At 42.6% G+C, this 16,598-nt stretch overlaps 1 protein-coding gene across 8 annotated transcripts in view; it reads right to left on the reverse strand.

The window, feature by feature from the left end:
* Positions 1-16,598, reverse strand: part of LTBP1 (latent transforming growth factor beta binding protein 1) — a 399,284-nt gene that overhangs the window by 224,523 nt on the left and 158,163 nt on the right. For all 8 annotated transcript variants that reach the window (XM_064494599.1, XM_064494596.1, XM_064494598.1 and 5 more), the window contains exon 4: positions 10,675-10,844. In XM_064494599.1, coding sequence (XP_064350669.1) covers positions 10,675-10,844 — 170 coding nt within the window. The remainder of the gene's footprint in view (positions 1-10,674; positions 10,845-16,598) is intronic.

The raw sequence follows: 16,598 nt of genomic DNA on the forward strand, positions 1-16,598 counted from the left end.
GATGGAATGGGAAGGTAAGGCTGGTGCAGCAATATGGGAGGTAAGTCCCGAGAAGATCCAGGAACAGCCACAGAAGCCAGACCTCATGGAGACTAGGGCGTATTTCAGTAACTGCTAAGATGCTAAGAGTCCACGGTACTGTCAGCAACCCGTTAGAGATTGCCCTGTCCCCAGCCCTTTCCACAAAAAGCTGCTGAACGACATTCTTGTAACCAACATTAATGTGACAGAAAGCTTCTCTCTGGCTAATGCTGCTTCTGCTTGGTGTTCCACTTCTGCCACGGTTACATACTGCTTAACTCTAACCTCCCAACACCTTAACAGAGATTCTGGTTCACTTCATCAGTATCATCCCTGCTGGGGAAAGCTCTTCGGCCAAGGAACTTTCTAAGGCAGCTAGCCAGGTCAGACTGGTTTTTCTTAAGTGCCTATCCGCTTCCTAGTCCACTCTGGCAAGAATGTGGGGTCCCCATAATAGCATTTTTACCTACATGCATCCTATCTGATTAGAACAGTACTGTCTGCTCTACTAGATTAACAGCTGATTCGTCTGGATTATTTCAAAGTCTTCTGCCTTGCTGATAAAACCATCTAAGAAAAGATGGCAAAGGAGATGGCATGTTAGTAGACCAGATATGTGTCTTTTTCAGGAAACACTGGAACCACACAAGGCCTCTGACTGGATCATTCCACCCACCCCACATTCCATCAGTCAAAGCAAGTTATTCTGGGATGAATAAAATGTCATGAAAAAAGTTTAAATGGTCAGGGAAGTATTAACAAAAAATATATATATATGCTGCTGTCTCATGCTATAAAAACAAACTAAAGCACACTTAAATAGTCTTCCAAGTTCATTAAATATTGCCAGTCAAAAAAAAAAAAAAAAGGACAAGAATGTATCTATCTAACTGAATCACAAAGGGATAAAATATAAATTCAAAGATTTCATTTGTGGGGATGACGATTGTAGCCCCACAGAGCAAGGCAGAGGCCTGCTTCAGCAGCCTGTCATGGAATGTAAGCTGAGCACATGGGAGGAAGCGCTCTGGTCTCTGCTGGATCTGAAGCAGGTGGCTGCAACCAGGAGAGACACCTGTAGCCATTAAGCAGCCTTCATTAAAACCAGGAGCACAGCTGCCTGGTGCGTGTGGTTGCAGGAGGTGACGGGGGGAGAGCACTACATCCCACACAAGAAGCCCAGGGGCCATCAAACAGAAGGAACCATGACCAACTCCCTCTCACCTGCTCTGTGGATGCAAAGCTTTCCAAATCTGTTTCTAGGATACAGGGATTTTTAAATAACTGTGATGGTGTTCCCAAGAGCAACCACTGCCCACTTAAAATGTTTTCATTCAATGAAACTGGAAACTTGAGGGAGCAAACTTGTGCAGCACAGTTAGGGCTACAAGAATTTTTTAATGGATACTTGCTATACGGATGATGTAAGACGCTCCAAGAAGTAAATGTTTAAGTAATACACATTCATATATTGACCGAATGTATTTGTGTGTATACATGTATTTACACATATATAACAAGTTTGCCTGTCAGAAGAAATACTCATATAACCATGTTGCAACTACCTCTCAGGGAAGCAAGGTTTTCCTCCTGCTCCAGCCATGGGTTAACTTCCACTATCTGTACAGGAGGAGCACGAGGCAACCAGGGCAGCTGGTTCTCAGCTTAACTACGTTTCAATTTCCAAAGAGGCTAATCCCAAATCAAAAGTGAAAAATAATGCACGGCTAAAATCGCAGAAAATTACAACACAAAAACTTCTGTAAGAAACAGCAAATAAAAACACAAAAAGGTACTGTGGTCTTCACTTCCTCAAAGTGGGAACAGATTCACCACAAGGCGATCAATTGCAACACAAAGAGGACCTTTCTGTAAGGTGGCTAACCCACAAGACGACAAAGCATTCTACTTCAATTCCCTTTAGATACAGAACTACTGCTCATGAGGTGTTATGAAGCATCATTTCAACTCTAATAATGATTAATTTTCTAGAAACCATTTTCCCATTTAGAAGTAAAGTCAAGTCCTCAATTTCTGGTAAATAAATCCTAAGGCTCAGGAGGCACCATCTTTTTTCAAACACAAGTTTTCTCCTCCCAAAACACTGGTTTGTAGTTTCCCACAGGCCAAACCATCAATTCACGTGTTCTATTTTTCCTTAGAAATAGTACAGTTTGATCACAGATTATTCTGGAGCCCTATAGCATTTCTCAATACCTGAATTCACATAGTCTGAACACCCAGAAATATCCCTGGATTGCTTTATTTGTTGTGAAATCCTGGGCCCTTCGGGATTAAAGCCTCTTTCCCTGGGACGGAAAGATGCCCGCTGGGAATTTCGGTTACATAATGCTTTCACTCTAGGTTTTCTCCACTGTTTTCATATTGCTGGATAAGCTTCTTGGCAGTGTTTATAAGCAATCCAATAGCAACCACTTCCCAGCTATCTTAAACTGAGTGATTAAGAAACAAGAAGGATGGTCTTGTTCACATATCTCACTGGACTGGGATATGACCAAACAACCCCTCAATATAATAAACCACCCACCCTCACCACCCTCACCCCTCCAAATGAGGCACAGTGGCCCCAGCAAGACTGTACATGGAACTTCTTCTACAATAGGTAATATGCCATTGGAATCCAAGTCCTAAGGACATCAACTCTGCAAAACCCTGGTGTTCACCCACATTCCTCAGAATGCTTTCTGCAGCATTTTTTATATCCACTGTGCTGTTGCTTTGCTGTTTAGGCTTTTAGGCCAACAAGGACTTTGCCAGAAATTACTGACGAGTGGGTGATTTTCTTCTGGCCATTCAAGTGTTAAGATCTACCCTGCCGTATGGCTGGGAAACTGGCTCAAGGTCCCCAATTCCCACACACAGTTGTGGACAAGTGACCAAGCATATTCAGGAACTTGTTGATTTCACAAGGGAAAAAGCACAGAGCTTTACCATCATCCTTTCTTTAAGGCAGTATGTTTGCACACCTAGTATCCCTTTTAAATGCTAAACTTTTCGTTAGTTTGTATCAGCTTTGGGTAAGATCGTTTCTGGATGGTTCAAATTCTACTGCTACTTTGTACCTGCTGGATTGGGATGGAGCCATTCCCCAAGACACATTAACCTCCACACGACAAGCTAAAGGTAGTCTCCATGCAGGAAAGGCTTTCCAGTGCTGAAGAATGCACATCTGTGTAATTCTCCTCTCTCCCAAGTGCCCACTTCATCCACCTCCAAAGCTTTGCCCTGGTGGGGCTCCCAACCAATCAGAACCTATCAGAGAGGGCATCTGAGACAACTGGATTGCCAGCACATTTGACATCTCCTCTCTTTTCTCTTTTCACATCCTCTTCCTACCACCCATATCCTCAACGTCAACATCCAAATAAGGCAAGGGTGGTTCTCAGGACCAGACCGCTCCTCAGCTACATTTTCAAATTGTTCCTCTGGAGGTCACCATACTGCAAATTCATCCTGCAGTTAGGAATCTGGTTCCAATTCTGCTCATCTGTACTGAGGACATCGACATTCGCCTTCATCCAGTTGCCACTCCACCTTCTCCCCTTCGTGCAAAGGCCCAATGAGCAGAGGATGAATTTTGACTTCCTTACTCTCAAGCCAACGTCCATCTGTGGTGGGTGCTCTGAACTACAGCACAGACTCCCCCCATGAAGATTCTGGAACTGGCACTGTGTATCCAGAGCCTGTCATCAATGTTCCTACCCACCTACCTGAACTGGCTGGCACAGCAGAACAGTCCAGGCCAAATACTGCCTGCCTAGCCCTTAAACTTCAGATTTGTTTTGCTAAAACAAACATCTTGGATGTTTCCTCTAACCCTCTGCAGAACCACTCTCTTCTCTCAGTCAGGACTACCAGGACAATTTAATGGTAATGGTAACATCTTCGCTCTGTCAGTATGCAACCATACAAAACCTTCACTCCAGACACATGCATTTTTCAAGGGGAGATACATCTGTCATCAAGCAATGAGATACTCTCATGTCTTATGCTTCTTGATGTCAGAGTGAACACAGCTGAAGGCTAATGCCAGCACAATCGACCACAGTGTCACTAAAAAAGGAAGCCTCATGTGCCCAAAGGGCCCAGGCCCTTCCTAACATGGAGCTACGAGCTGCAGTCAGGCTAGAGCTGGGCTGCACGGACTTGGGAACAACGGGCTCTTTGCCTCCCTCTCAGATCCAAGACCTGAGTGGCTGTTTTATCTTCTAATGGGGGAGCTGGGAACTCCAATCAGCCATGACTGACCAGTGGGCAGCAGCTGAGTTGACTGGTCTGTTGCAAGGACTGGAAGAGGTCAGCACAGACCACAGGATCCAGGACTGTTGTTTCCTGGGGTCCCAGGACAGGTGGGGTAAGGCTTTCCTCTGCCAGAAGTGGCCTTCTGTGTGGGGCTGGGTACGTGCTGCCTGCACCAGTGTGGCTGCTAACCTAAGCAGGAAGGTTATGTTTAACAATTTAAGTACAAATGAAAGTAGGCTTGTCCTAACTTTTTATAACTCAACAGTATCACATGTTTGCCATGCCAGTCATCACTCCCACTCTCATATCTCACAGCATATCAGAAGGTAATATGGCCATTCTTTTAAGAGTCTGACTTGTATCTACTTTAAAAACTGAGGTAGTATATAACAGTGTCTGCCTTTCTTGAAATTTCAGATTTTGACTCTACTGCATTTAAATTAAGATTATGGTAGGCAACTTTAAAATATAATTAACCTTTTAAAAAGCTAAGTCCATCCTGATAGGAAAACAACTAGAATGAGCAATGAGAAATCCAATTTAGAAAAGTTAAAATTTATAAAAATTTCCAAATATTAAACTGATATAATAGCAAAAGTGGAGCAGGTGAATATTTAAATCAGATTCCCGAATTTCTTAGCTCTGGGACTCTTTGCATCATCTGCAAACCAGTTGTCTAGGGAGTTATTTCAGTTACACGGATATTTCTGCTCATCCTAAAGACTTCCTTCATTAGTAACTCCACACTGTACCTTAGTAAGCTCTCCAGGGCTCATTAACCCTGATGATTAAAACTGTCCTTCCACCATCAGCCATAATAAAAACACTATTTTCTGGTTTTAATATTAGCAAGCATCCCATGGTATTTTTACAACAGGAGATAGCATGGGGTAGATACTTATTACCCTCAAGGTCTTCTAGTGGGCTGTGCCAAACTCATCTCTACAGTTATTTGGGTTTGCTCCTGAGCAGAGGCTACTATAAAAATTTCAACTGACCATTTTTATAAGATCATCTTTGAAACAATATCATGTCCTTTCATCTTTCCTCCCTCTAGATTAAAAATACTAATAAACCAACCGCAACAGATTTTGGTTTATGTACTCAAACCTTTCCTACAAGTTACCAAAGCAGGTACTCAATAAAGTAGACCCTCTCGACCCCCTATCTTAGGACTTTGGAGAGAAGCAGTGACCTCCATTCCGTACATTTTTATAACTATCTATTTAGAATTAATTTTGAAAGTATTTTCATATTTTTTTTAATACATGACTTTAGTATATTCAGAAGTTTGTGTAACCATGATGACTAATTCCAGAACACTTTCATCAGCCCAAAAGAAAACTCCTTACCCATAAATGGTTACTCCTCATTCCTGCTCTCCCCAGCCCCCAGAAACCACTCATCCACTGTCTGTCTGTCTGTCTGGGTTCTTCATGTAAATGGAACCAGGGGACCTGGAGTCCTTTGTATCTGGGCTCTTCCTCAGCTTGCCATCAAGGTTCATTCACACTGTGGCACATATCATATTTCATTCCTTTTTATGGCTTAACAGCCAACGGCAGGATACACCACCTTTCGTTTATCCACGATCAGCTGATAGGCAGTTTGGTGGTTCTCACTTTTTGGCAACTGTGACTAACACTGCTATGAACATTTGTATACAAGGTTTTGAGTACACACATTCTTACTCCTCTTGGGTATATACTTAGGAGCAGAACTGCTGGGTCATAGAGTTAACTCTATGTTTAACTTTTTGAGGAACTCGGGGTGATACCTTGATGTGATTCCAGCTGCATGGCCGTTACTGGGTCATCCAGTGAAAATGTTACTTCCACCAGTATCAAAAGGCTTTCTATAAACAAGCAGGAGTAACACCCATTGCGTTTCCAGATGCTGTGGCATGCTGCACTAACATTACAGGAAACTAGGCATATCACATACAAGGGGTGTCCTGGTATTCCATGATTCTCCAGCTGCCTCTGAACTAGGTGGAGCTACGCGTAAGAATTAAGGGTGGGTTGCTGGGGACAGGGACAATGAAGAACAGTTGGTTACAGACGGAGCCCTCTGAGTATCTTTTTATTCAACTTCCTATTCCAGGCACCCCAGTCAATCAGGTCCAAAATCCAGATCTTTTTAGCAGACTGATTTTTTTTTTAAACTTAAGTAAAGTTGATTCATAATATTGTGTTAGTTTCAGGTGTATAACATACCGATTCAGTATTTTTGCAAATTATATTCCATTACAAGATAATGGGTATAATTCCCTGTGCTACACAGTATATCCTGTTGCTTATTTTATATACAGTAGTTTGTATCTGTTAAACTCATACCTCTAGATTTTTCCTTCCTTCCTTCCCTCTCCTCTTTGGTAACCGCAAGTTTGTTTTCTCTTTCTGTGAGTCTGTTTCTGTTTTGCATATACATTCATTTTTAGATTCCATATATAAGTGATATCATACAAGATTTGTCTTTCTCTGACTTAATTCACTAAATGTAACTGAGTAATATTCCACTGTATATATGCACCACATCGTAATCCAACCGCCTGTTGATGGGTGCTTGGATGGCTTCCATGTCTTGCCTATTGTAAATAGTGCTGCTATGAACACTGTAGTGCATGTATTTTTTCAAACTAGTGTTTTTGTTTTTTCCAGATAAATATCAAGGAGTGGAGTTGTTGGGTGGTAGTTCTATCTTTAGTTTTCTGAGGAACCCCTGTACTGATTTCCACAGTGGCTGCACCAATTTACACTCCCATCAACAGAGCACAAGTACATTCCCTTTTCTCCACATCCTCCCCAACACTTCCTCTTCATAGGCCTTTTTGTGATAGCCTTTCTGACAAGTGTGAGGGGATACCTCATTGTGTTTTTGATTTGCATGTCTCTAACAAAGATGTTCACCATCTCTCCATGTGCCTGTTAGCCATCTGTGTGTCTTCTTCAGATAAATGCCTATTCAAGTCTTCTGCCCCGTTTTTGACTGGATTGTTTGTTTTTTTGATATTGAGTTGTATGAGCTGTTTATTTTGGATATTAACTTCCTGTCAGTCTTATCATTTGCAAATATTTTCTCCCATTCCACAGGCTGCCTTTTTAGTAGATTGAGAAACTGAGCCTCTAGATCAGCGTTTGGCAAACAACAGCCAGTGGGTCAAACCCAGCCAGCTACCTGAATTTTTACAACCTACCAGCTAAGAATTTTTACATTTTTCAATGCTTGCACCTTAAATATCTAACTATCTACATATAACATCCTCAATTTGTGTCTTGGCTCATGATGCCTAAAATATTTATTATTAAGTCCTTTGAGAAAAAAATCTGCAGACCCCTGCTCCAGATGATCCCCATGCAAATTAAGCTGTATTAAGAGCAACGGATAAAGCAGAGCGCTGTTATTAATTTATCACTAGAGATATCTAGCAACCAGACAATACCCAACTCACGAAGTCAAATTACGAAGAAGTGACTCAGAAAGCTGGTAAATGCACTAGATCAAAATAGGAAAAGCAGCATGTAGACATCGGAGAGGAACAGTCAGTTATGTCATCAAAACTCTAAAAAATTCCAATGAAGTATTCATTCCTCACAAAGGATACCTTGCTAGCAACTTGATAGTCTGTGTTTCCCTGTCTAGACTGTTTTATCTGGAGAGTGCTAGACTTAACACTTTAACACATTCTGTTTTACTGAACCCATCACCCCTACATCAACTTCTTCCTACTATTCTGATCAATTCTCTTTTCCTTTATCAGATGTCAACAGCAAATCCTTATTCACTTGATCTTTAAGCGTTGCTGCCTCTTATCATAAGCTGATTAAGTTACATGATGCTTAGAGATCTAGGTACGTATCACGGTTGCTCAGTGGTTGTGGCATGCACCACATTCCTTTTTATGGCTGAATCACCAATTGTAGGATATAACACATGTGTTTGTCTACTATCAGCTGGTGGACATTTTGGTTGTTCTCACTTTTTGGCTATTGTGAATAATGCTGCTACAAATATTTGTATACAAGTTATCAACATTAGGCCTACCAACTGGTAATTAGTTACTGTAGGCTACCTTTTCTATCTCATATAAAGAGGGAAAGAACATTTGTTCTTTACCAGCCTAAATGTTTTCTCTAGTCCTCACAGCCTCTCAAAAGCACTTCCATGGACTACTACAACACAGCAGCCCAGGTTCATCCCCAAACACAACATGCCCTCCTAATGGCATTATCTTCTGTTTTCCTAGAGTCATAAATATCTATTCCTACTGTTAGACCCTCAAATCCTTCAGCAAAATGTGAAGTTAATCTGTTGGCATTTCACTTCTTTTATAAAAGTGAAAATGAAAATACTAAAAGTTTCTGCTTTTCCTCAGACTCCCCTTACTAACTTCCCCTTCCTTTCTATTTCATGGAAGCTTTCCTTGGGGGCTCCTTTTACCCAAAGCAGAGTTGGATGTGGGGCAACAATACCTTTAGGTCCTTACTGCTACTTGTACCTCCTAGATTCTAGTTTTAATCTTCCTATTGTTCTTACTCAGTTTTGGTATTTAATATCCTTAATAGTCCTGCCAAATTACCCATTTTTAAAACTTTCCAATTAGCTCTCCAGGTCTCAGTAGAGCTCTGGTCTCAGCCACAAACAGCCATGTCTCCCACCTGGTCTCTCCTACATATCTGCCTAATTTAGTTCCTCGGCCTCTTCTTAAACAATAACCAACTTTCGACAAGTTTCAGCAGAGCACTCCATCACAGTGATCGTGTTTCAGTCTAAACTGCTTTACTAGCTCCCCAGTACAGAGAAGCTACATTTAAACAGGGTGAGTGAGGCATTCATGTACAGTACAGATAAGAAACTTCATACTCTTCTAAAATGTAACTTCATCTTCCAAAAGACAGTTCAAAGGTTTGAGAGTCTCAAATACACACACATACACAGTGGGAATTTTCATTTCAATAATTAATCATCGATAATCAACCCAAACCACAATCTAGTCTCTAGTCTTAATACCAGGGATTCTCAAACCATCTTTTCCTTACACCTCCGTGAAGTTCAGAATTCTCGTATCAATATGATTGAAAGCTTTCAAAAACTCTCTTCCTATCACATTCTAATTTTGGAAAGCTTCTACAAAATATGATCCATATAAAGCTCCAAGGAATTAAGAAGTATCTCTTCTTGGTTTATTTTTTTTTCAGATTGAGATTAGAAAATATTATAGGGATATTTCTACAGAACAGGCTATTGAGGACTAAAATTAAAGGATCTTTAAATACAAGGTGGATACATCTATTGCTTTGTAAATAACTGGGAAGCTATCCTGTCTAAAGGGCGAGGAGATGATGTGTATGTACCATTTCTCCCTTCTTCCCTCAACATTCTAATAAATCACCTCCAATTATTGCTCTGGGGTCCAGCCACAAGGCATGAGCACAATTTTCTCAGAAAGATGAAAAGTGAACTGTACACACCTTATATTAGCTACTCTTTTTTGCTAAGTGACCAATGTTGGGAGGTGGGGCTGGGCCCCGGGAATCAAGTCCATACAGACACAGACTTCTCAAGTGCCAAACAGTAGTAAAAATCCTCTTTCGGCTTCCCACATGACTCTGGGTGGTGAAAGACAGTCCCCGTCAACCCCACCACTGGCATTCTCTTTCACTACTTATGGCGCAGGCCATCAGTCAACGTGAGACGGAGCAGGAAGCTGCTGGAAGGAGAGCATGCATCCAACTCCCGCCTTTGACCTGTCTGCCGTCTCCCTGAAGAACATTTTCTCCAGACGCTGCCAGCAGACACTCGGTAATACCTAAACCACAAATCATCACATTCCCCACCCTTGGAGCCAGGGCTCGTCCTTGAACTTCCCACACAGTGAGGTATTAACCAAGCTGGCCACTGATACAATGGCTCCTTACAGACTCAGTAAAACCTGTCACACTGTCTGATCAATACACGAAAAAAGTGCACCTCCAAACAAAAACATGTGCTGCAGGCGGACCTCAGGGAGCACCGCCGGATGCTGCAGACACCGCACCAGGAACGCATCCTGGCTAGCTCACTAAGGAAAGTATCTTATCAATGTAAACATGTCAGACATAGAACCATATCAAAAATTAGAGCAAGTATATCTCGGAAATGGAGCCAACTTGCAGAAACAGAATTAGAGGCAGGTCACATCTGTCTCTTTGGCAACGTGCAGGAAAACTGCCTTTCCTCTGAATAAGGAACCATGTTGCTGTCTGGTTGCTTTAGGCACCGGTGTGGGTATTTCAAAACTAATTCTTGAATTTTATCTACTGTGACACATTAAAGCCATCTACACAGAGCCAACTATTTCCAAACCACAATACAGTAACTCAGAAAGACGACTGGCAGGACCATACTCACACTGAAAAGGTGCCGCCACGTGATCTTGCCCATATCTCAGAGGGAACGAACCTTCCGTAGACTGCTCCCCCGCAATCACCTTCTGGGCAGCAAAGTACTTGGGCTTGAGCACATATTCCTGGGTCTGGCCACGATGAATCATCACATTCTGGGAGGACAGGGGTGTCACCCTGGGAAGAAATACAGTAAAGATAAGAAAGTTAATGATGGATTTTCAAAAGTCAATCAAGAAGGAAAGAGTAAGAGGTCAGTTAAACTTAGAAAGGGGCATAAAACTTCCACGCAAGGCTAATTTTTTCCTTCATTAACTGTAGTCATGACATAGGAAGAACTAATCGCTTACTCTCGGAAATCTCCAACATCAAGGGGACTCCACCTAGTCAAGAAGCCTGAGGACACATAGGCCACCACGTGGAGCCCATCAAAGGATTTACAGCACAGCTACCCTGAGTCCTCATGTAACACACGCAGAAGTTGCATTTAAGACAAAAACACCCGTGAACAGGTAACGATATAAAAAAGGTACTGAACCTCTCTGAGCCTCAGTTCCCTCATCTGTACTGTGTACTCTCCGCCACACAGGGCTAGGAAAACAAATTCTTGTAAAAATCTCAACACAGAAAAACTGAAAACTTTCATAATCTTATAAAATATAAATGATGATGACTTGGAAAACACACATTCATCATTTATTGTAGTTAACATTTATTTTTAATATTTTTATGGACTATCTCATAAATGATAACTGTACCATTTAAGTTAAATGCTTCATAGTTACTAGTTCCTAAGAATAATAACCTAAGACATAATTTTACCAATGACATGAGTCAAGACTTCTGAGGACTCTGGAACATGATTACTGTGTTTCCACCCTCCGGCTAGAACTCTTTTCTACGACGGTTCTCTTCTGCTGCATGCAGTGTATACTTTAAAATGAGCCTTCACCCAGGTTAAATCACTCCCTGAGGGATAGAACTGAAGTCATTCACTAAGACAAATAATAAACAAAGATATACCAACTAATTCTGGAAAATGTAAACTTGCTACTAAAATTGTTAGGAAAGAGCATTTTAGCAGCAGATTGAGCCTTTGGAAGGAAACTTGCTCTCTGGTGTCATCTTGAATGTCACTGACTGTGACACATTAAAGCCTTGTGAACCAAACAAAGCATTTCCAAACTACCACAGTGTAACCTGGGGAAATGGTTTATTGGGCTCTATTCACGCTAATAAGGTGCCACAAAGCCCCGAAGACTGGCCCTGATAAGGGACTATCTGAACAAGAGGAAGAAATGACACCATGGCTGGTCACTGTGAAAGGTAAAATTGTCAAGCCACCAAACACACCCACATGGTGTCTCATCAAAAGCAGGAACAGAGTCCCGAAGAAACCCAGCCTACTGGATTCTTTCCAGTTGGGACTCGTGAGCTACTGTGTGGACAAAGCATCCATGAGAGACACAGGAACAGAAGAGGCTGGGATTAAGGGTGCTTCCCTCTTAACCAGTTAGTGACCTAAATCTATCACTTTCAACCCTGCAGTCTCAGGAAAGCCTAGGATACTATCCTGTGCCTAGATTTTCTCAGACGCAATGCCATGGGAGACCATTCTTTTGTTATTGGACGAATGGCTTAAGTTACTAAAAGCCTAATGCTTAACGTTGTAAACACTTTTGTTTTGATGATGTAAGTGTTGGTTTGAGCTTTAAGTGCGTTTGATTGGGATGGAGTAGAAAATGGGACCAGCTGGACACATCTGGTGGTGATGGAAAAGAACCATCAGGCTACTATATCAGCCTTGTGGAAAGAGGAAGCTCTCCTTCCCATCTCAGGGGCACCTCGCTCCTCAGCTATGCTGTCAACCCTGTCACCAGGCGGCTGGGACCTGGTGAGAGACATACAGGCTTAATCCTGTTCAAAGGAGCACAGCCCAGCGCTCCGAGAGACCCTGGAGCTGAGGCAACTAATTCCTGCTCTGACCACGCCACATAAGAGCGAATGTGGGGTCTGCCTTCTGGTTGAGGTCCTCCCTTTCTCTCCCCTCTGAACCAAGGAAGTGGGAGGCAGCAGGAAATGCGCTCACAGTACACGTACGCATGGGCTTCTTTTTCTGAAACTTAACAGAAGGGTAATGAATAAATAGGACAGCTGCACCAGGGCTAGAACTTGAGGAACAAACCTCAGCCATTACCAACTGCAGGCAGTGAGTAATGGTCCCGAAGCCGTATTGCCGTCTATCCTGCAAGGGACCCACACGCAGCAAATGTGAGAATACACAAAGCTGGGCCTCCTCTTCCCCACCTCCTTCACTCTCCTCCAATGCCAGGGTCTGAATAAACACATGTACTCACAAAGACACACACACATGAACAGACAGCCACTCTGTCTCATGCCTCATGAAGAAGCAAAGTCATAAGTGACACCACATGGGGCAAGTAGAGGCAACCGTCCCCTCACTCGTCCCACGAACAGGCATCAAGTGTCATCACCATCCTCCTGTCCTCTCACTTCCTCCTTCACGGTTGGTATTTACCTTTTCCTCTAATTTCATCCTTCAGAGTTATTTCCACTTTGGATCACCTCTCAGCCTACAAATAGATACCCTCTTCAACTCTTCTTTTTCTTCTCTCTTACCCAAGCATTTCAAGTATTTTCAATCTCCAAGGGGAGAAAAAAATAATCTTTCAGTTAGGATTTCCTCCTCTCTTCCCCTGCTCCCTTTGAGAAAAAAAGATTAATGATCACTAGCATTATAATTAATTTTTAATGGAAAAGTAAGATGTTTAGAGAAAATTAGATTAAAATAAAAATTAGAGGGCCTCTGATTCAAAACGGATTTGGGGCACCTATACATTTTCCCTTCCTCCAAAGAAGGCCTAAAAATTATAGGTAAGGGGGAAAAAAAAAAGAAAGAAAGAAATCCAGAGTTGACAGTTGGCTGTTACGCAACAGGACTGCCACACTCATCATTAAAATACTGAAATACTCTGTTATGACAAAGATCCACTGTCCCAAGCCCCTTAGTGTTCCTCTCTCCCTCCATTGGATTCCCCAATAAGTAAGAAATCCACATTTGGCAGAGCTGAAGACCCTGGGGTCTCTGCTCCAGCATCCTTTCCGATGTGTGGCACAGGTACTGACCAAGGACGCTACATGTGCTTCATGTCACTCATTCTCACACACATGAGACATTCACAAACCCATAAGAGATCAACGCAGACTGAGAAATGCTGACTGCTGTAGCAGCATGGAGTGAGCCAAGCCTGAATGTTTTAACTTCTTTTATCTCAGCCTACAGTAAGTACATTTACATGGAGATACAGTATACATCCATATGTATGTTTGTTTTTCTATATAGTTAAGTATTACAAAACTGTATTTATCCTTACTATGCAAAGGACACTGATACTCTCTTTTTTTTAAAACAACAATCTTGAATGATTACATTCATGTCATGACTTCCTGACTCCCTAATGGGTCAGGACACTGGTCGAAAATCACTCTGTGAGTAAAGGCACAGAGGAAGCCATGTCCTCAAGAGACCACAGAGAGGTTCTGGATGCTGAAACCAAGGAAAGCACAGGGTGATAATGTCTTCACTAAAAAGGCTACATGTGAAAGCAACTGTTCTCCCCAATTCTAGCAAAGAGAACATCCAAAGTCAGGCTTCTACCCCCAACAGGGGGAAAAAAAAAAAGAGTATTCTTCTCCAGAAAAATGGAACTATATGGTATAAACCACAAAACTTACTCCCCAAGAATAATGCTCTCTCATTCTAATACATTGGGTTCCCCTAGCTTCAGGACTGGTTTCCCATATTTCCCCCCAAAAGGAAGGTTGTTAGGCAACCAGGAAGCCAAGAAGCTCCATGAGAATGAGCCTAGGGGAAAAAGGGGAGTCATGAGAATGGAAAACATGACTGAGATGTTGGAGAAACTTGACTGTGTGTGTGTGTGTGTGTGTGTGTGTGTGTGTGTGTGTGTGTGTGTGTGTGTGTGTGTGTGTGTGTGTGTGTGTGTGTATGCAATTGCTGGAATGGAAAAAAGGGAAAATTCATTCCAATTAGATGCTATGAACACACTACTTCAAGAAGCACAGAAACAGACACAGGTGGAGGGAGCAACCCACCCCCCTGTACTTGGCTTGGCGCTGAGTGGAACACCCACAGACAACACTGTGAGGCCGCTAACCACTAGACACCAGCCATGTGACCAACTCAGGTGATATCAACGTACAGAATTAGCTGGAGGCGGCTGCCAAATTCTGGAAGAGGAAGGGGAGAAGTGGAGGGAAGACAGGCAGGGCCACTGCCCTCATCTTACAAAATGGAGGGTCATGAGAGAACATGGACAACCTTGAGAGGTGAGATTGATACAGGAAGCAGCAGAGGTTTCAGTGTGTGGGTGGAGTTTGCAGAAGCAGTGAAACTCTGAACAGTAATGATGGAGAGGGAAGGTGGGGAGCAGGAGGTGAAATGAGTAAGCTGAATCTTTATCTCCTATGGCAGAAAGTCTTCAGACAACATCTAAAGGGAATAAATCTAGAACTGGCTAGAGGTCACTACCAGAAGGAGTAACAGGACTGAAGATTCAGTTAAGGGGTGAGAGGGGTGGTGAACAAAAGGAAAAAGAGTCAAACGATGATGAAGGTTTCTAGCCTGGTTGACCCGAAGGGTATTTTGGGTTCAAGGCCAAGGCCAAGGGGAAAAGTAAAAGCAAAGAGGAAGGCTGAGTTAAAAGAGGTCAGAAGAAAGGGCCAGTGTGTGAGGAAGACCATTATGTTAGTTTTAGAGACAGCAATGAGGGGTGGATCTCCGGGGAGCAGATAACGAAAGCCTCTGGGTTTAGGAATAGTGATGTGCTAAGAGGGGCCAACTTCTTTTAAAGGCAAACATGTTTCAGAAAAAAAAACATGGAACCACAGAGTCTTAGAGGACAGTCACATTCAGTGGTGGGGACATAAAGAGAAAATGGGGAGAAAAAAAATCAGGAGATAAAAACAAGAATAACATAGATCCAGAATTGTTAAGTAGAAGAGAGTTTCTAGGTGGAGAGGAGACTGAACCACCAGAAAATTGCTGCAGAAAAACCAAGAAAATCAACAACTGGAAAAGGCCATGGAGCTGGGTTGTAGGGCCCCGGACCCGACAACAGTGCTGTTTCAGTAATGATAGGACTGGGGTTATGTCAGGTGGGACAGCTGATAGGTGGTTTACTGGTGACACGTGGAAAAACAGAAATGCAGGCCAGAAGTCAGGGGTAGAGCCGGCCATCTGAAGACTCGAATCTGTAGAAACCTCTGTATCTTTGTAAGCAGAGGGGAAACAATTACATAAAACTTCTTTCCCTGAAAGAAAGGATTAGTCACACACTGTTTACACTTCTTCCTTCATAGTGGCAATTTTTGGCACAAGAATGGACTAAACTTTTCCATATTTCTACTAAATCCATTATTTGACCTGTGGAGCGGGTGGGAGGATCTGGCAACACACGAGTCCTTTTCCACGTAGGAAAAGGGCTTTGGACCTCACAGGAGGGAGCCTCCAACAGGCCATAAAACGTTTCCCACAGAAGGCCAGTCTGACATGAGTGAGCCCTTTCCACTATGATCAGGGCACTCAGGTTTGTAATGAGGACAGAGAAGAACCAGGAGAGGAAACAGTGCTGCAGGAGGAAGCCATGCACAAGTCACCTCCAGTCTTTCAGGGCCTGTTTCTCTTTGCAAAATTCAAGAGATCATGTGTGCCCTGGTCGTGTGCCAAATTGCTCAAAATCGTAGGTGAACGCTTCTCAAAGAAAAGAACACACCAAAGTAAATAGGAAGAGCAAGCTATGATTGGATGGAGAAAAGCTCTTTCCTGCAAAGTTCAAGGACGATGTGCACTTAGAGAAGGACAAAGAAAAGCAAACGGGAAGAGGTCACAAG

The sequence above is a fragment of the Camelus dromedarius genome, chromosome 15 (assembly GCF_036321535.1).
Source record: "Camelus dromedarius isolate mCamDro1 chromosome 15, mCamDro1.pat, whole genome shotgun sequence".
Taxonomy (NCBI): domain Eukaryota; kingdom Metazoa; phylum Chordata; class Mammalia; order Artiodactyla; family Camelidae; genus Camelus; species Camelus dromedarius.